The 20,922-nt window shown below is 41.1% G+C and overlaps 1 protein-coding gene across 1 annotated transcript in view; it reads left to right on the forward strand.

Annotated features, from left to right (window-relative positions):
* Positions 1 to 20,922, forward strand: part of magi2a (membrane associated guanylate kinase, WW and PDZ domain containing 2a) — a 228,452-nt gene that overhangs the window by 50,486 nt on the left and 157,044 nt on the right. The window contains exon 2 of the mRNA XM_053343945.1: positions 16,403 to 16,519. Coding sequence (XP_053199920.1) covers positions 16,403 to 16,519 — 117 coding nt within the window. The remainder of the gene's footprint in view (positions 1 to 16,402; positions 16,520 to 20,922) is intronic.

The following is a 20,922-nucleotide window of genomic DNA, read 5'->3' on the forward strand; positions in this document are numbered from 1 at the left end:
GAATCCCTCCAAAATACCAAATGGCTGTAATGGAAACGACATAAATGTCATTTGAGAGGCAGCAACGAAATGCCACCATTAACCGACAGGAAACAGGGCAAAGAACCATTGACTGAGTCAAAAATCATCATGTAAGAATGAGGCTCTGAGAAAAGATATAACGGGTGATGATTGTTTGTTGGAGGAAACTTGGACAAAAACTTAGTTATACCAAGTCTGTGAGAGGAGATACTTGCTGGCCTTTTTGGACCGAGGACATACAGTAGCTGGACCGTGGCTTTAAGTTATGGGCTGCAGCTTTTTTAGCATCCTTTTATGTATGCCAGCACCAGTGCTTTGAATCCAGCGCAGACAGCCATGGGCGGACTGTGATGGGGATGTTTCCAGCGGGGTGACACGGGAGAATTTGATATGGTTGACCGCTTGCATTGCTGTGGCTGAACTGAGAAGACTGAACTGGATGAGACAGTTGTAACTTTGCTCACAGGGGTACATGTAGACAAACACTAAGACTATCCAGCGACCAGTCCAAAATATCATAGTCATATAATAAACAGACAGTGATTCAGGGGCTTTCACCTTAACTTACTTACCTATTGAAGCTCAGTGTTAAAATATTGTCTTTTAGTTATATAAGCCTATATTTAATGCACATTTCTTTTGCCCAGTACAACCTTCCTTACAGCCTGTTCTGTAGACAACATTATTATAGTATTACTTCATAAAGATGTAAAGGTGAATGTGTTATCCAGCAGTTGGCATTTTGGGATAGTGAATGTAAATATAATATTACCTCTCCTTTAAGCCATTGTTTGCCCTCCACCAACTCCTGAGAAAATATCTGCCCCTTAACTGCTAAATACCAGCTAGTTGCTAATTGTGTCTGACTGTCATATGTTGCTCGGGAGATCATGTAAGGCAGATTTATGATTTACTGAAAACAGGTGTTTGCTGTGGCTTGAAAAGGCATTGGGACTGAACCAAATCAGTAAAGGCACAGGCTGTAAAACAAAACACCTCTAAGTGACCCCTTTCATAGTACACAAACAAACTATTTTAGTACTTACTATTTAAGTTTTTCTGGAGCCGTAAATCTCTAAAACTGTGTTAAAGAATTTGTACATCAAATCTTTTGAGCTGAGTTAAGACCAAAACTGAGCATAGCTTAATGGTTGTGCAAATGTAAAGCAGCTGAATTTGCATGATGCATCTTCAAAATATGCAGACGACCTTTTACTTAGGACTATGTCCCCGATACTGGGTGCTCAATAATGCACTGTAGCATTCCGACTTCTGAATTTCCCTTTGTAAAACACTGCTTGTTGAGTGGTCCCTCTACAACAGCGGAGAGCTTTAGACGGATTCTTGTTGAAATCCTGTTGAGATCTGACCTGACAAGGGTCCCTCTTGGAATTTGATTACCTCAGATGATCTACACACAGTGCGGCTTCAAGTCTTCCCTGCACTCAGAGGCTGGAAAGCTTATGATAGCTTGTTTGTTTGTGTGTTTATCCGTGAACTCTGTGGTACATCTCAGTTTTCTTTAGGGGTGTAACAGTATTCGAAATTCACAGTTTGGTATGTACCTCGAATTTGGTCATGGTTCGGTACATCTTTGGTACAGTAGAAGAAAAAAATTTTGTCTTGTATTTTGAAAAATGTAAACCTCCAACAAAGCTTCATTGGCCGTGACTGTTACTGAAACAGTTTTGTTTTGCTGCAGTGGAAAGAGAAAACTATTTTTCTGTTTCTTTCAAGGAGTCCGGACACCCGCTGATGTCTGTTTTAAGCTGATTTATGGTCTAGCTGTGTACAAAGTAGTTCAAACTTGTTCCACCTCCAGCAGCTACAACAGTAACACACTGATGCTTCATTGTGTAAGTAGTGTTTTACTCCCTATCTGATCACTCCCATTATTAATCTAATGATGTCATATATTATATCAGCCGGAGGGACCAAACCACGACTTTTACTTTAATACTTTTGAACTACATTTTTCTCTGTCAGAACTTGTTCTTATGATGTGCTGTTTGACCACATCAGAAATCAAATGCATTCATCATTGTTCTGAACCGCTTCACAGGGCAGAGTGAAACATCCACGGTCACATCGAGGGCAGAGGACGTGGTATCATTTTACCTTGGAGATAATAGAGCATATTTTATTAATAATGTTACAATCAGTCAGTGTTATAGGTCTCATGTTTGTCATTCTGACCACAGAGACACTACAGGCTAACCAGGCTACCTTGGCAAGCCAGCTAGCATTCATCAATGAGCATGTTACAGTTAAGTGGTGTGCTTTTATAACATACCAGGTGGAAATCATGCTTTAAAACTATTGTTCCTAACATCAGAGGAGGTGGATTACCAAACTATTTTGACAGTTATTGTTTGGTCTAATTTAGTAAGTGGATAATTAAACTGTTTAGCTGTGTAATTTCTTGGGTCCAAGTCATGTACCGAACCGAATATCCTATAGCAAACGGTTCGGGACAAATACACGTACCATTACACCCCTAGTTGTCTTACAATGTATTGCTTTATCCATAAAAGGCATTCTGCTGGGGGATGTTAACTCAGAAACATTTCTCTGCTTTGCTCAGTAAGCTGTGATCTGGAGTTGGGCTGCCAAATGCAATTGGGCTTAAAGGCCTTTGAAGTGTGCTGTGATTGGCTGTGTGTGGCGACTATTTTGACAGAGCAAGTTGTGATGAGGAGGCAGTTGTTGAAGCAACAGTAACTCTGTAGGTCACACTGTGCTGGGTGTCCTTAAGTCTCTGATGTAAAAGTGTGTGTGCGTGAAGTAGTAAATCGCTTTAAACCTGTGTGTGTGTGTGTGTGTGTGCGCGTGCGTGTGTGTGAGTGAGTGAGTGTGTGAAGAGAGAAAGGCTTGATGGATTACTTTCAGCTCCTGTGAATGCAGTGTGTGTGTGTGTGTGTGTGTGTGTGTGTGTGTTCGTGTGTGTGTGTGTGACAGTTTTCCCCATTTTTTAAAATTAAATTTCAAGCAAATATTTCATTGACATTTCTCCTCTGAGCTTCACATTGTCACAGTTCATTAATACATAATTGAAAAGGAATATTCAACAGCTTAGTTTGAACATAGACCACTTTACCCCCATTACACTTGCTTCAGAAACATTTACACAGAATATAATCTCACCTCTGTTTGCTCTAAGAAAGCTACATGAGCTGCTTACACGTCTGCCTTATCATTTCCCATAATTCAACTCTGAAAGCACAAATAAACATAGCAGGGAATGTGGGATATGTAAAGCGTGATTCAGCAGCAACATTTTTAATCTTTCTTCCATCAGCTTCTATTACCGGCACTGCCAAGCTCAGCAGACCGCAGCGCTTCTGGGCTCTGATTGGGTTAGTTCAATTAAATTTGGCCCCAGCAAGGTGTAATGAGAACTTTGCTGTATCAGTGACAATATGTCGAAGTAAGCTCGGTGGCGGCCATTATGGCTCGGCTATTATCTGGCAAGCCATTAATATCAATAAGTCCTGTTTTCGTGCAACTGTTTCGGAGTCGCCCTGATTCCTCAATCACTCAGTTCAACCAGACACCTCACGTCATTGGTCAGGCTTCAGTGAGATGGTAATGTACTCTAGCAAAAACAAGGCCATGTGTTCCTGTTGAGAAATATGGTCGGCAAGGATTTTAAAGTCACCCTCCACTCAAAAATGTATTCAGTTATTGTTCCTTTGGGTGGAGGTGCAGAGTGATGTATGTGCAAAGCTTGACACCGGAAGGCTGTTTTCACATTCATCCGCTGAAGGGAAAAGTTTCTCTTTACTTACCTTAAATCTGAACATGATTTGTAACATCACAACTTTTTTGGAAGCCAATCCTGGTCCAGTATGCAGTTCACATACACTAAGAATGGACTTCTCAGGAATCGTATTTTTATTAAATAATTGAAATTTAAATCCGAGGTTTAATTATATTTTTCTTCTGCCCTTCTAAATGGAGCTGTGTAAAGGCTCAGTAGCCATAAATGGCTCTATCATAGGATAATTACTGGGTGTCTGCCCTGCCTTTAATTGAAAGCTAAATTAAACTAAATATTGATCTTTCCTAGTCCCTTCTCTTCAAGCTCTTAAATTCACTCACAGAGGGAGAAATCTCTAGTCTTGTCATGTCATTCCCTCCTGTCTCATTTTATTTTCGTGTCTTGTTTGTCTCAGTTTTATTTTCTAATCGTCATGCATCAAGGCTCCAAGAGTTTAGCACAGGGATCGACATGTTCTTAGAGCTACAGAAATGACTGAGTCTCTGTAAACTTTGTGTGTTAAAGATGAAAGGGTTTCTTATTTTATTTAAAGATGCAATGTGTAAGAATTTTAGTTTAACACATTCAAAATTTAGCAAAAGTTATCAACACAATGTAAAGAAACAATTTTGACGTCATGTCAAAGACATACATGTATTGTGTTGTAGAGATATCTACTTAATTTAGCATGGAGCTAGCTGTGGCCCATCCTGTCTTGTAATACCACTTTGTACCTCAGGAGTCACTGTAGCACTGTAGCAAATGTAACCATTTACATTCTCCATATATGTTCAGAGTATCCTAATAAGGCCTATTTGGAAAGTAGATGTTGTTGGGAGATGTCATTGCAGCTGTTGATCTGATTAACATATCTATGCAGCTCTTTGGTTATTCACCACTGGCTTTAATGTCTCATTAGACTAATGTTGCTAGTAATTTTGATGATATGCTGCCCCCTTATTTGTTTGTATCAAGTGGCCAATTCTAATACATTACACCTTTAATTATTGAAATCTTCCATCTCTGTATGGTGTCTTTGCCCTCAGGAAATTCACATATCCAGATATACAAAGGGGAAGTACATTACATTAATTGCAACCCTGTGTGAGATTTGCTCTAGTGGGTCTCTGAGTGCTGTCTTTACTGTGACAGAAGTAATATTGTTGTCAAGGCAACCAAATTGCTAAGCTGCTTGGCCTTTTACCACTCTGTCCACTGCAACAGCCTGAAAGCCTATGTCTCTCTTTAAACTCTAAAACCATTGTAGGGGTGCAGTACAGCCAAATTACATATTTTAGGAGAGACACTGTGATGGGAGATGGAGGGAGATGGATCCTTGTCATGTTAGGTGAGGGGTGTTTTCCTCTTGAGCGAGCTTACTGGCACAGTGGCATTAGCATGTTCATCCTGGGTGCACCACTCCACCAGTCGACAAAGGTGAGGCTATTTCACACTCTCTTGGACTTCAAAGCCTCTGTGAGGGAGCAGCCTGGATGTGCTCTCTCTGTTTGCAGTGTTTCCCTGTTGTTGATTCCTCACTGGAAGGGCACATCCGTGACAGGCTGCATCTCCCCTTTTTGAAATCTTTATCACTGTTCTCAATCTTTTTTAACCCTCAAAATGTCCTCTTCTTTAGACTTTGAGAATTTTGTGTTATCAATCTACAGAATTTTAGTGACACAGTTACTACTTGTAGTTGGTTGGTTGGTTGGCTGGGTCGGTCGGCGGTTGGTTGGTTGAATGGTTGGTTGTCTGGATGATTGGTTGGGTAGTTGATTGTATGATTGAATGGTTGGTTGGTTGGGTGGTTGGTCGGTGGTTGGTTGGTTGGTTGGTTTGTTGGTTGATTGGCTGGCTGGCTGGTTGGCTGGGTCGGTCGGCGGTTGGTTGGTTGAATGGTTGGTTGTCTGGATGATTGGTTGGTTGGTTGGGTAGTTGATTGTATGATTGAATGGTTGGTTGGTTTGTTGGTTGATTGGCTGGCTGGCTGGTTGGCTGGGTCAGTTGGCGGTTGGTTGGTTGAGTGGTTGGCTGGCTGGATGATTGGTTGGTTGGTTGGGTAGTTGATTGCATGGTTGAATGGTTGGTTGGTTGGTTGGTTTGTTGGTTGATTGGCTGGCTGGCTGGTTGGTTGGTTGATTGGCTGGCTGGCTGCCTGGCTGGCTGGTTGGTTGGTTGGTTGGTTGGTGAACTACTGTAGCTTGTGATCTAACCAGTCAGAAACATGCCAGTCTATCACAAAAAGCCAGTTAGCTTGCCTATTCACAGCACAAATGTATTAAATTTTTGAAATTCTACTGTGATAAATGTTTTTGTGACTGACCCCTTAAGGCATGATCAACCCAAGTTTTCTCTCAACTTTTGTCTTGTAACTCTCTACAAATCACGCCTCTCAGTTTACATTCCCTGGAGAGGATGGTTAAATAAAAGTGGATGATACAACACAGCTAATAAACTACAATAGATTCCTGTCTGTTAGGCTCGGGCTCTGCATTGAGGTCAGCACTGTCACAATGGTTTGTTATTGCTCAGTTGCGCAATTGAACTCAATGCAAAAGGTTCACAGGGATTTACTTTGCTCTTGTGAAATGAATTGATTTCATCGCAGTTTTAATCATGTGTGACAAGGCCTTCACTCTCCCAGTCTGTGCCTTGTGCTGACATGAGCAGCCTTTAGTGCCAGACAAATATTGTATGTGAATGCAGGACTTTTACTGATCTGTTTGTGTTATCAGTCCATCTTAACTCATTCCCACTGGCTGTATCAGGCAAACAAATTCCCTCCAGTGGCTCATTGAATCTGCTGACACTACAAATGTGCAAATAAATAACCCCATTCGAGGATTATTATGTTTCTTCTACAAATATAGAAACAAGGAGAAATGGGAGAAGAAGGGTGGGATGAAAAACAGCCTGCAAGAGGAGAAAGTGAAAGACAGTGAAATGAATCGACAAAGAGAATAGCAGAGAGGACTGAAAGGAAGAAGAGACAGGTTGGGTGACTCATTACACAGCCGTGTTCAAACAGTGACTGCTTTTGAAGTTTAATTCTATTTGATGCATTATTGGCTGGCCACACGGCAGTAATTTTTAGTGCTGCTGGAGTAGTTGAGAAAGTTAAAAGCTTGAGTGGGTGGCATGATGCAGCTCTAAGTGATAAGGAGCAGATCCAGGAGTTGAGACAATAACTTAATGGCACTGGCGACAGAGAGGATTCAGACTTCCTATAGGCAAGCTGTAAGGTATTAGAAACTCAACAAGTGTTAACCGTGTTTAGTCATCTTTACATTTTTTCATCTTCATTTCTTGGTTTGGAAGTTGACTTTTAAACAATTGCAACAGTGTTTCGTCACAGACAAAAAAAAGTTCCAAATATGTAACACCAGTCTTGCTTGGGCATTACCTTTTGATGTGTGACTAACAGGTCATTAGGCAATGTCGCTACTTAAAAGTTAAGTGAACAAAGCATGTAAACTCTCTATTTGTCAGAATTTTTGACTATGAAATTTCCAAGAAACGTCATATGCTTTGCACTGTACATCACATAGAAGCAGACAGATTTGGTAGGAAAGTGCTCTACTTGATCAAGTTTCCTTATACCTGTGGCTATTTGGTCTGCTGCCCTGCCTGGTTTGTCCCCTGCTGTGTGTGATTTATTAAAAAAACATAAATGAGAGCTGGGAGTCCCAAGCAGCGTTTAAATGTGCAAAGGTTAGGTTTGAAGTGTACCTGCCAGAGGCTAAAGATGAGTAGTGAAACCCAAGAAGGCATTTTTAGAGTAATAAATACCACTCAGACATTAGGATACTGTCGGTTGTTGATAGGTCAGGGGCAGCATAGACATTGGAGGGAGGTTGGGCTGGGCAAAGGGCAGCCTTTATGGTTAATGTGGGAAAACAAAATGATTGTAGAGTATATTCAGAGGCAAGAAGCAGCACCTAGATCTACAGCCTAAGCCAAAATTCAGTGTGTGATTTGATCCAATGTAGAAATTCATCTGGAATGTAGAGTGCAACGGCTGGCAGCATTCATGTTAGGTGCAACCTCTGATGTGCCTCCATCCTCTGAAAATGTTGCCCCATGTGCTCTTTGTGTTTAGGCATAGCTTCTCTCTTTGAGGTGTAAAACAAGCCTCACTCAAAAGTTTTACCTGGAGACATAACTAAGTGCTTAGCAGCAGCAAACAGCTTTTAGGTAAAACTGCCAGTCAAGTCCGTGTGGGTAGTAAATTTAGCTCAGCCAAAGCAGAGACAAGGTGAATATATGGCCTGTTTAATCAGCCATATATTCTGTCTTTAGAGGTTTAGAACATTGCATGTAATTTAAGGTAGGGATAGAGTAGGGTGTTATATGTGTGACAGTTCAAATTATTTATGACAGCACAGTCTGATGTGAGATGTGGAGGCTAATGACAGGTCAACACATCATTTAGTATCTGGCTCCTGAAGGAATCCTAGCCTAACCTTTGGCACATGAGTTTTGATGAATAGTCTGCTGTGTGGATCTTCAGGTATCCACTCTTGAACCATTGACCATTGAAGGCATGATCACACCTGTCCATATTACTTCGTAGTCACACTAACAATTAAATATTTAAGTAAATTCAACAATTCTTCATTATTTATAGGGGAATATGCAAATGGAAATTTTAATAAGAACCATACATCTATCCAGGAGGGGATATAAATTCAAAATGGTGACAGCAGTAATGTTCACTTTTGTGTACAATTGTCTTTTTAATTAAAGAAATCCATCAAAATCATGAGACGATATGGATTTAAGGCTTTGTACTCACACCTAGCATTGAAATTGGATCTGCATCTGAATATCTAACCAGAGTACAGATTAACATTGAAGTGCGTGAAGTGAAAGTATAATCACACACAGAGTACATCAACATTGTCTTTTCCACTACATGCAGACTGCCACTATGGATATCAGTCATTAATTCTATGTGTGGACCATCAGTGCTCGACCAACTCTGTGCCTGCATGCAAATCACAGCTGGTGCTCACCCAATAGCCCAGATGCATGCAAATTAGTTTGCCCAGTGAAGGTAGCATCTTGTGTAATCACGTGCTTTATGCAAAATCAGGTTGAAATGAAGTTCAGCCAACTTTTTGATTGAGCAGACTTATTCTAGCAAAAGAAATACAGATGTGGGGATGTCCCAAAACCTACATTAAGCTTGAAGACAAAGACTGTACCTTTATAGTCCTATCCACCCATATAGTCACCTGTTCATACAGGAGTTGGAACAAAAACTAGATCATCCAAAAAGTGTGACTGGCAAATCTGAATGCATATCACACTTATATAAATGGAACCATATGTGTTTGAATGTGAGGCAGGTTTGGTAATGTGTGAACAAGGTACCAGTCTGCTCTCCCATGCTGTTCCCCATCAATCCACTGCTTAGCGTGGCCACTGGAAGGCACAGTGGCACGTGAAAGACATATTCCATTTCCTGCTCCAGCAACACTATCAGTGTCCCATTCCCAGGCTAAAATGGACTAGATCTCCCCTGCCAGGAGACAGATGCTGCACATCAGAAACACACATACCCATATTCACACACAAGGAGGCAGCTGGTGGGTGAGTGAATCTCCATGGCAATGGGTGAGCTAGGGCTGGTCAGTATAAAGCAACAGAAGGAAGGTACGCTTCGTAAATCACCTGTGGGACTTGGAGAGCTGGAGAGACTGCGTGGGTGTGTGGTTTAGCTCAGTTGTCTGAAGATTGAGGAATTGAGAAGTGCAGTGTCTTTAAATGCAAAAAAATGTACACGTTTTGTACAGACTTCATGAAAGCACAACGAGAAACAGGTTGTCGAAGAAGTTTGTAGTCATGTGCACAGAGTATACATCTTTCCTGACTTTCTTGCACCTTAAAAGACCAGAGGCTTTCCATGTTTCAGCCCATTTACTACAAATTGTGTATAGTTTACATTACAGAAAGCCCTTTGCAAACCATGCTGCAGTGTTTCTAGAAATTGCATTTCTCAGGCATCTATTTGCATGCAGTCTTTTCTCTACATTATACAAATGAATTAAGTGACTCTTGAAATTTGCTGAAGTTTCGTTCTCCTGCACAGCAAACACAAGTCACCCAAGTTTAATTTTTTTGAATGGAAATCAATAGCTGTTTGAAGGGTTTGCATCCATGAGGGTTCAGCTAAAAAATCAGAGTACAAATAATTTGTAACTGAGTGGTTAAAAGTTGCAAAAACAGTTGTTTGACAACCCTGATGTTTCATTTATTGAAATGTTCATACATTTTGAACTAAAACCTAATTTCAATTAGAGTGACTTGTTCTTGCCTAAACCCAGCTGTTTGCTTACAGTTTCCTGTGATGATCAGCAAAAGGAAAGTGTCAATTCATGCTACTCTCACAAACCAATTTGTGGTGTGGGAAAAAATTCTCCCAACAACATTTAACTACAGTCTTTTTGTGCATGTGCATGTAAATCCATCTGAAAGCCAGTTGGTATTATGAATTCCAGCACTTTCACCACAGAGTTGGCATCTTACATGTTCATTGAAGACTAATCAACAGAGCACAGTGTGTGTCTGGTGAATCTGGCAAGGTTTTAAGCCCATCCTGATCTTTTAATTAGTCTGATTATCCAAACAGCTGTGTGCTGGCGCTCCCTCTGACTTTAATGCACACACACAAACACACACACGGCGTGATAGCGCTACATATGTGGCTGCCGACGGGCGCCCTCAGAGCGTGGTGTGATAAATATTGTCAGCGAGACTCTGATGATGGAGCTCCGAGCTCTGACTGACTGTCAGAGGCATACTTTCCATGCTGGGTTTTTCTTGATAAAGTAAAAAGCTTCAGCAAGAGACTTTGAAGACTTGGCTGTCGCAACACTGCTGAAGTCTTTGTTCAGTACTTTCTGTGTGTTTGTATTCCATATTTGTGTTTGTGGTTTGCATGCATGCCCATCACGATGACCTTGTGGGCTTGTTTTGAATCACTGAACTCCTCCTGAGCTTTCTTTGTCTGCATGGCAGTTCAATCAAGTCCTAAATGTTAGTTTACTTTTTACAATCATCACTCTATCAGTGTAGTAAAATGGAACATTGGATTAGAAAATAGACCAACAGATGCTATAAATAAGTATTAAAAAGAGGCACTCATGGATCAATGAGCCCCAGTTGTCCAATGTTTCCACTATAAAGAGACAGGATAGTGAGTTATAACTGACCGGTCTGATGTGTGTGTGTGTGTGTCTGTCTGTCTGTGTGTGTGTGTGTGTGTGTAGTTAAAGGTAAACACACGGCTTTGCGTGCACTTTGGCACAGCACTTCTGCAAATTTAGCAACAAATCTGTCCTGCTGCCTTAAGGTTGCTGCAGCCAAGCACATAATTGACTGAAGGTGAAGGTTTCATTACAGTATAAAGCAGCCTCAGACAACAGATACTGTAAGAATCAATAATATGAATTTATTGATGCGTGAAGAGAGAGATGCAGATTTGTGCTACCACCACATTAAAACACTCTGTGATTCAGATTTAAAGTTGCAATGAACAATATTGAGCCTACAAGTATTTGCTATGTAAAGATATAGTAAGGTAATGGTGACCTGAGCAGTGAATGAAGTCACACTCTACTTGTGTTGTTATCCAAACTTCTCTGCTCTTTGTTTTGGGTCTTGAGCAGTGTCACAAACTTTCTCAAATTATAGCTGAAGAGTACATTAAGGGTTGCTGTAAACATATGAGGCAAGAAATAGCCAATGCAGTAACAGCATCTTGATCTATATTAAATCAGCATTCCCTAGTTTGATAGTTTGATCTGAGTTTCGGTTTAGGGTTGCTTTCTTTTTCTTTTCCAATTTTATTGAGTAAACGACGCACACATTTGTTTTAGTCCCGAGATGCTGGTGCAATAGTGCGACATCTAGTGGCTGAATGTCATGTATTGCAACTTTAAACGCATCTAATGGTTGTAGAGTGTTAAAAAAAAAAGTATAGTATTTTTTTAAGGTATCGGTTGGTAAAGTATAAAATGGTGAGGAATAACAAGTAAATTGTTTTGCTGTTTTGTCCTTTTTTAGGTTGAGTGTAGCTCCAGAGAGCTTCACCCGACTTCACGTCTTGCACTGATAACCAGCAGTAGACGGTGAGCTCCATTAGTTTGTGCCTGGGTAGGACTAGCACCTCTATCCTCCAGAGGAACCAGCTGCTCTCTTGTTTTTTTGACTCTCCGCAGGCTGTTCTTTCTCTCTTTGCCTCCCAGGAGATTTTACATGACACCTGCTGAGCTTAAATGGTGTATTCTCTTCTTCAGGACAGGAAGGATTTTCATTCACCCATCTGTTTAGGGAACAGTCGTCACGCCTGCTTGTGGTTTTAAACATGCTAGAAATGCTGCCTGAACTGCAACAATGAGTAGTTTCATGACACTAAGATGCTTTTTTAAAAAAATATCTAACATGCACTGGACCATTTCTGTTACCTATTTTCAAGATCTGTGTAAGAATCAGAACTGAATAATAGTAATGAATGTTTTGCATGATGCACTTTTGAAATTAATTGGCTTATGCACCAGTGAGTACATTTCCCTTTTTCTTCTCTATCTCCATCCTCTCCTAATTCATTTGGGAACAATAACTAGACAAAGAGCGAATCTGATGCTAGCAAAGTTATCAAGATTGAGGTTAGCAAGATCTAATTCAGAAAACAACACATGGAGTACAAGATGGCGAGGTGACAGATCAAGAAAAGAAAAAGCAATTAAGCTCAGTGATCAAACACAATATGAAGAAGTCTATTTTGCTCTCAAGTTCAGTCAATAGCAGCAGAGCCTCATAACTTCTGTCTTTAAAAGCTGTGAGATTTCAACCACATTAGAAGCGCAGCATTTCATGATCCTGATATATATGTTTTTTGGGGTTTTTTAAATATCTTTTCTGGCATAGACGTCTTTATTTGACAGTAGAGAGACAGGAAATTACGGGAGAGAGGGGGGGGGGGGTGTGACATGCCGGGACTCCACCTGTGCGCCGTTATATTATTTTATATTATAATATATCATCTTTACTTTTCTTTAAACCTGCCCATTTTGTAACTAATTTAATATTAGAAAAAGTTGATTTGTCTTTGTACGAGTCAAGGATGTGGAGCAATTTCTTCTTGGGCATGACTTAAAAAGTTTAGGTTTTAGTTATTTATCAAGCAAAATGCCAAGCTTATGTTGATTCCTGCGTCTCAAATTGCTGCATTTCGCTGTTTTCTATCTATTTCTTTTGAATTTTTGACTGCTGGCTGGATAAAACAAGCTATTTTAAGACATCACCAAGGGTTCTGGGAAATCTTGTATTTTACTGACTAATTTAATGAATGTATTGGAAAAAAAAGAAGAAGAATTGAAATAATTATTACTTGTAGCCATATATCTGCACACAGACATCCCAAAAAAATCAAACAGCTTATTTATTATACAGATGTTAAAAGAATTGTAGACTTATTTTATATAGTTTTTTTATTACTTCAAAGCCCAGAGGTAACACCAAGTCACTTTTATACAGTATGTAACAGCCATTAAAGTCAAGCTGTTTTTGCTGGCTACATAAATATAGAATGAAGTATGTTGTTACAAGGAAAAGGAGCTAAATGGCAAGACTGCATCACCAGAGTGCACGTCATTCGCAACACAGAATTCACCAGACTCAAGAGAAACTGCTTATGTTGATTTCCAAACACAGACTAAACAGAAAACACGTTCATTAATAGGATTGCTGATCTGCAGGTGTAAGATTGAAGGTTGAAAAATGATATTTAGTTTCACCACGTGGCTGTCAAAGGTCAGAGACAGGCCATGTGGATGCTACAAACCAAGGGGAGGTGTTTAATATGGCAAGAGAGGGGGGGTGGCTTCTAATCTCAAAGTGGTATGTGAAGCAGATGTAGTGCCCTGCATTGCAGATCGGGGGCGCTGTAGGACCTGAGAATCTGGAGGGATCTAGGGATCTCAGTGCGATAGGTCCCCACCGTTAGAGCTGCTTGAACGGTCGCTCTCCCTCACTCAACACACACACACACACACACACACACACACTTCTTCTTTCCCCCTCCTCAGTCACTCATTCCGCCGTGCTCTCCCGTTTCATCTCTCCACCGTGGAGTGCAGAGAGAGAGAGAGAGAGAGAGAGAGGGGAAAAAGAAAGAGAGAGAGAGAAAGAGAGAGAGAGAGAGAGAGAGAGGTGATCCGGCTCCCAGGCTGGCTGGTAGTGGCTAGACTGGGGCAAACAGAGCCAGAGTTGGGGAACCTGAGGGACAGGACAGTACAGGGTTGATTGCAGCGGGAAAGATCCGGAGCAAGATTTCCTACAGCGGAGATTATTTGCATCACAAAAAACCTGTGGAAAGAGGACACTGACACTACTGGCTGCACCGCCGCTGTCCGCGCAAGAGGTGCCATTTAAGCGTGTTAATGTGTGTGACTGTGTGTGTGTGTGTGTGCGCGTGCGTGCGTGCGTGATTCCGAGTCTGCTCACCTTTTCAGTATGCAGATTCATTGGCTTGCCTTCTTTTCTCATGCAAATGTTAAATTGGCCGGTCGTGCCACTGCGAGTCTTTGACGGAGACGCAGACGTGTTCACTGTAAATTCCGGTTTTTGCATGATTATAATGCAACGCTTCATTAATTAGTTCAGCTCGGTTAGATTAGTGCATGTTGGTGTGTCTGTGTCTGTGTCTGTGCCTGTGCGCGCACGTATCCAAAACTGTCTAGCACACTCACACACACACACACACACACACATATGGCATGACGAACCAGAATGTGCTAAATAATAGATCTCCCCCCACTATGACAGAAAACTTCTAAACTAGGTTGAATTCATGTATGAAATTATGCCTCCTACAGTTTCATCCACCTTCAGTCTGTGCGCTTTTAGAGGCAATTGCATGTGTGGACGCATCTGTGCGTGTGTAGTTGACATGTAATGCTCTCCAGCATATCATGCTTGGATGTCATTGCCTCAGGATCACAGGGGTGGAAGAAGGAGAAGAGGAAAGGATGTTTTTGGGGGGTTGGAGGGGGGGTGGTGGTGGTGGTGGTGGTGTGGATGTGGGGGGGGGGGGCGTGGAGGCTAAATGCTGTTTGGCACTGTGACAAGTTGCAGCTTTAAAGAGGATGTTGAAGGTTAGATGAATGTCTCTGTGCTTCTTTACTTGTATGCAGAAGAGTAACGAGAATGACGAGTGTGTTTGTTAAGACGGCACCATAAGGGGTCCCTTAAGTAACATCACCACCACCACCACCACCATCACCCCCCCATACACACACACACACACACACACACACACACACTTGCTCCCCCCAGCTCCACCTCCACTCAGCCCTCCTGTCCAGCCTCCATTTGAAATGTGATTATATGAGTGTGTGGCTGAGTAGATGGATGGTGTATTTGTTGGGGAAAAGAGAGGTGGTGGAGGTGGGGGGGAGTGGGGGGTTGAGTTTGTTTTAGCTTTCTGCCCCCCCACCTCTCCACACCCCATGGGATTTGCCCTTGCCTTCCATCTCTCTTATCCCTTGCCTCCATATCTTTCTGACACTCCCTTCATCACTTATTTTTCCCTCTCTTCTGTCCTGCTGAGCCAGCGAGATTGACTGGTTGACCGAGTGGGAGTCCATTCACAGAACTGGGAGACAGAGAGAGAAGACTTTTGATTTGATTTTTAAAAAGAAATCTTTAAAGGGCAATATCAACATGACATAATGAGATCCATCATTATCAAACCATCATTATCATCACCAGATTAAACAGACTCCCCAAAAAAAGGATTTAAAAGTCTCTGAAATAGAGTTAAAAATCAGCTGCCCCTCAACAACAGAACAGAGAGCTTTAGTGAAGCACCGCCGAGACAGAAACTCATCAACATTATTCATGAGTGAAAAGAATCTAAAATCTACTCTGACTCAAGCTTTCACCAACGACCTCGACATTGACAGCAGCTCCTCACCTGAAACGTTTTCCATTAGATTTTTCCTCCTTTTATAAATGAACAGTTTAGGAAACGAGGGAGGATGCGAGATGGAGAGGAAAGAGAGGAAAGAGGAGGGGTTCAGGTGAGGGTGAGGAAAAGGAGAATGGAAGTAAAAACAACCTCCCTGGGGGGTGGTGATGGTGGTGATGGTGGTGATGGTGGTGATGGGGGCGAGTCCATGGGTGATTTATGTGTAGGCATTCCTCCACACGTGTTTGGCCACCGCTCCAATTAACACCTCCATCAATCCGCGGCTGCACTTGACAAGATGCAAGAATCGGAGCGAGGGGGCAAAAGAGTGTTCATTAGTGCTTGCGCTGTGTTTGTAGGATTTTTGGCAAATTCAAATTGTTTACTGTGGCTTTCAGAGATTTCTGGGTCATTTGTCGCTGCAGTATTTTAAGCCTCCTCTGCTTGCTCTGAAAGTTTTTTTGGAGATTGCAGAATCTATTGTGCACAGAAAACAGCTTCTTCTTTGGGTAATTTACAAACACATCCAGCTGTCCCCATTTCTTCAATCCATTTCTTTAGTTCTGAGTTTTTCATATCTGAGTGAGTGATTGGGGTTTTTGAGGTGTGATTCTGAGCTTTACTGTCCCCTTGTGTTCCTCCAGGGGGCGTGATAGACAAGGACCTGCGCCACTACCTCAACCTGCGCTTCCAGAAAGGCTCTGTGGACCACGAGCTGCAGCAGATCATCCGGGACAACCTTTACCTCCGCACCGTCCCTTGTGAGTTCATTATTCCTCGCTTACCTGTGTGAAACATGTCTGGTGTCTTTTCCTCTTTCTCAACAAGGCTGAAAAGTGGGCTATAGCAATGAAGGCCCACACCTCCACCTCCACCTCCACCTCCAAAACTGAAGGTTCACTGGTGATTTGTGGTTTTAAATAGAAACTGAAACAATAATTGCTTTAAAATCATCTTGAAGCCCTGTATTGGTGGGCCATGTGTTCAAACTGAGCTTGAAACCCTTGATTTGTGGATTTTGTGCTTGCATGATGTATATTTCTAAAAAACCTGAAAAGAAAACTTCTAATCACAACAAATCCACTGGCGCAAGCAAACCTCTGCCAGGTAGTACTGGTTGGTTTTTGGAGCTCCACAAAAAACCATTAACTCCTAAACTGCTTTACATAGTCTGCTGCTGTGTGAACTGGCGACTGCTTGAGTGTAGCAGGACACGTACACAAGCAGGTGAACCTAGATGTACTTCTTGCTTCTCATCAAAGCTTATCACTCAAAATACTTCTAAAATTTCCATTTCAGAAGATCATGTGAGGAGATATTAGCTCTCCCTTGTTGTCCTGTCCCATTGGCTCCAATCCCAAATTTCCTAACAGCCCCGGTGCGGTGGTGATCGATCAGCTGCCGGAGGCTTGATTTAGTTGGAATCGGGCTTGTCGGGAAGTTTGGCTCTTTAAAATCGAGCATCGACTCCAGTCGTCTGTTTCTAATTAGCTGCATTAACTGCAACTAAGTGTTACATGGACAACCAACGATGAGATTTAGAGGGCTTTAGGATATTGATAGTTTTCAGTTCAGGACTGTATTTCAAACTGGATGCTGATCTGGGTCTTCTGTGCAGTAAGTGTGTTGTAGACTCTATCAGGCTTATTAAGCTGCCAGTGCTTATATGGGCTTAGACTTACTGATGTTTTAATCCATATTCTTCTGATTGCTGTTTGCCAATTGTTTGCCGAAACCTATGCTCATTGCCGTCAGTCAATAAGCTGCAATTTTAAAGTCTGTCTGATGGTTTGTAAAAGCTCTTACCTGTTTATAGTGTGTATGTGGTAGCTTTGCATTTGCCTTGCCATGCCATTAGGCCCAGCTGTCTGGTGGCTAACTCTCCCCTGAATCCTTAATGGAGGGGCAGACGGATTTCACTGGAGCCACTTTTCCTTCTCTCTCTCTACAGACAGAATACAATAGGAGCCAGACAACAAAAAAAGAAAAAAAGATGCTATTTGTTTACGACACAGGCGTAATTTTCTCTGATAAACACTCACGGAGAGGCACTGGAGATAGAAAGAGAGGTGAACAGTAAAGAGTGAGAACAAATTGGAGAACAAATAGAGGGAGAGAGACACAAAAGGGAATGTGGTGAGAAAGGGGGAGGAGGCGTGATGATGGGGCGCAGACTATGATAACTACATAAGTAAATGGACTGCAGATAAACTGTTGCAGAGAGAGAAAGAGGTAAGGGGATGTTAACTGGTGCATTAATGAAGCTTCAACAATGGGGCTCAGTGCCGCTGAGAGGAAGAGGCTTAGTCATGATTGAGCTGGACTTTTTATATCTGAGCGACTAGATGATGGATGGACGGATGGACAGCAGGGTTTAATGTAACATTTTTTTTTCTCCACTGGCCCACTTTGCCATTAGATCAGTGTTTTCCTGGCTCCATATTGATATATTTCACAAATATGCTAAATATAAAGTTAGACATAGAGTATATGATTGGTGTATGAATGGTTTCTGTAAAGCCTGATAGTGTGGAATACATTCAGAGACAAGAGAATGTATGATAGTAAGATTTCATTGAGTATGGATGACCTTGATAATAACCTCAATTAAACAAATTCACATTGACAATGAAATAAAATGCTGAGAGATCTGGTGAAATGTACTAGCAGTGAACAGAGAAGAAAGATAATGGCTTTAGTTTGTGTTCAGTCTGGGTTTAACCTCAGGTCAGTTGCTTTAGGTGTGAAGCTATATTAGCAGCTGTTAAACAAAGACAGAGCTACAGCTGTAATATATGTACTTTAGTGAAGATTTATGTGCTAGATGTTGACAAAGCTAGCAGGAGTTACAAAGATGATATTTTTCTTGTCTGTATGTGATTTGATTCATTTCTGTGCGTTTGTTTGTTCCTGTTCTCGACCTGTCTTTATTGCCCTTCCTTTTGACTGATTGTAATTCATGGTTCCTTTCAATCCACGGATTGCTCTGTTGGTCTTTATAAGGTAGTTGCGGTGCCATTTTTTGCTGGGTCTCTGTAGAAAAAAAGATTTAGACACCAAAAGATCATTCTGTTCAACTAAAAGGTCACATGAAAAAAACTTGCTGCAAGAAAGATTGATGGTTTGATGAATAGGATAGATAAAGTGATACCCAGATGTAATGGTAGATGGTTAGGCACACTGACAACACAAATAGACTGAAAAAAAGGTCCTGTGGCAGTACTTTTCCACAGCAGGAACATTTCTAGGAACCTTTTTAGGATCTCGTGTTATGATCAGAGGAACTAGGGTTTACATTTTGATCCTTGACTTCAGAAAGTCTTTGTTCTGCTAATACTTTCTAATGACAGAGGGTTTGTTGTACAGAGTGTTTGACACTATATTCAGACTAGAAATGTTCTTATAATCTTGACGTTAAAAACAAAGTCAGACAGTCAGTCGGTGGTCTAATAAAGTATTTTAGGCACTTTTTGTTTCTTTCAACGTCTGAATGTTTATGCAACAATCCTTTCAAATATCACAGTGTTACATCTCGTACAAAAAATATACTTCAAATAAGGATATTGCTTCTCCAAATATTCTTTTTGTCTGCCTATTTTTCTAATCTTGACAGTTTTTTCACATTTGAAGGAAATGAAAAGATGAGTCAGAAACATGTCATTTTAAATTTCCCTGAGTTTTGTCCAGTATTGGATTACTGGACAATAATAATAATACAGGGCAATTTAATCAAATTGAATCCAGCCTTACCCATACTGTAGGTACCGTATGCAGATATTGTTGAAAGTGAAACATTTATGAAAGCCCTTGCATTAAAGGCCTTGTCAGAAATATCCATTACTGACATTTTTCTCTACGGTTTTGAGTTCCTGTGAATTTGTGACAAGTCATACTGTAGATGATGCAGAGTTTCAAGAAGATGACATCAGACCAGCGTAGGAGAAAAAGAAGGAAAACACTTATCTATAGTTGAGAAACACAGAGCTATACGGACGCCTGGTGATATCGATGAAAAGTGATGAATCAAAGGCAGACTATGGGGCGAGAGAGAACAGAGAATTGTAAGTGACAGATCTGAGGTAGTTCATCACAGCAATTTAAAAATAACCCTTGAGTGGTAAAGAAAAGACTTTTTTTTGTGGTTGGGATGGAAGCTGATGGGCACACAGTAAGACAGTTACTGCCACTCATACCAATCGTTGGAGCTTGGATGGAGTCAGCGAGGGCAGCTAAGGCTGTGCCAGCTCTTAGATAAATTGCCTGGTTGAAATCCAAGGTCAGAGCGTTAATAGCCTGAGCCCATGTGAAATCAGGCCTATCGTCTGGTAATCCACATAGATTTGATGGGGGAGATAGAAAGCGGAGAGGAATAAGTGTGTGTAGGCTACTCGTGACTCCTAAGTGGGTTGCAGTGATCGAGAATGGCTGAATTATTTAGTTACAAATGAACTGGAAAACATGGCAATTAAAATATACCAATTTTTATAATCTGAATTTCAAACGATTTAAAACACATACTTTTTTTTTTTTTTTTACAGCCTGCATGTATGTGTGTGTGTGTGTGTGAGTGTGTGTGTGTGTGTGCAGCACTTTTGATTCCAAGACTCCAGAGCCAGGCAGAAAATGACTTGAAAACAGTTTTAAATATTTGAACTCATTTCTGATGCTTGACTCAGCGTGCATATGTTTAGTGTAAACTGAGACATTTCCAGTTAATAACTTGAAGGTTGGGCACATCACACGCCTCTCATGCCCGCCATGCCCCCCCCCCCCCACCACCCCCCAAAAAACCCAAAAAACTAAATGAAATATAAATAAGTCCAGCGCCTCTGTTGCAGGAAAATAAATAAATGATAAAGATATCAAGGTCACCAGCATTACAAATAATTGGCTCTTCTTCTCCATGTAAAATATTCTTGTTCTTATTGATTGATTTAATTTAATTTGACTTAATTAAATGATTTATTTATTTATTTATTAATGATTTGAGATTGAGCTATGATCTGACTCCGCTATTCGTGGCACGTAACAGAGCAGCACTTTTAATTTCATTGTATTGTTCACAATATAATGACCATTAAAGGCACTTTGACACTTTGACTTTGATATGACTCATCTCTCAACTTTTTACTCTTTCTTTCTTTCATCCATTGCTCCTTGCTTG

The sequence above is a fragment of the Scomber japonicus genome, chromosome 23, assembly GCF_027409825.1.
Source record: "Scomber japonicus isolate fScoJap1 chromosome 23, fScoJap1.pri, whole genome shotgun sequence".
NCBI classification, from domain to species: domain Eukaryota; kingdom Metazoa; phylum Chordata; class Actinopteri; order Scombriformes; family Scombridae; genus Scomber; species Scomber japonicus.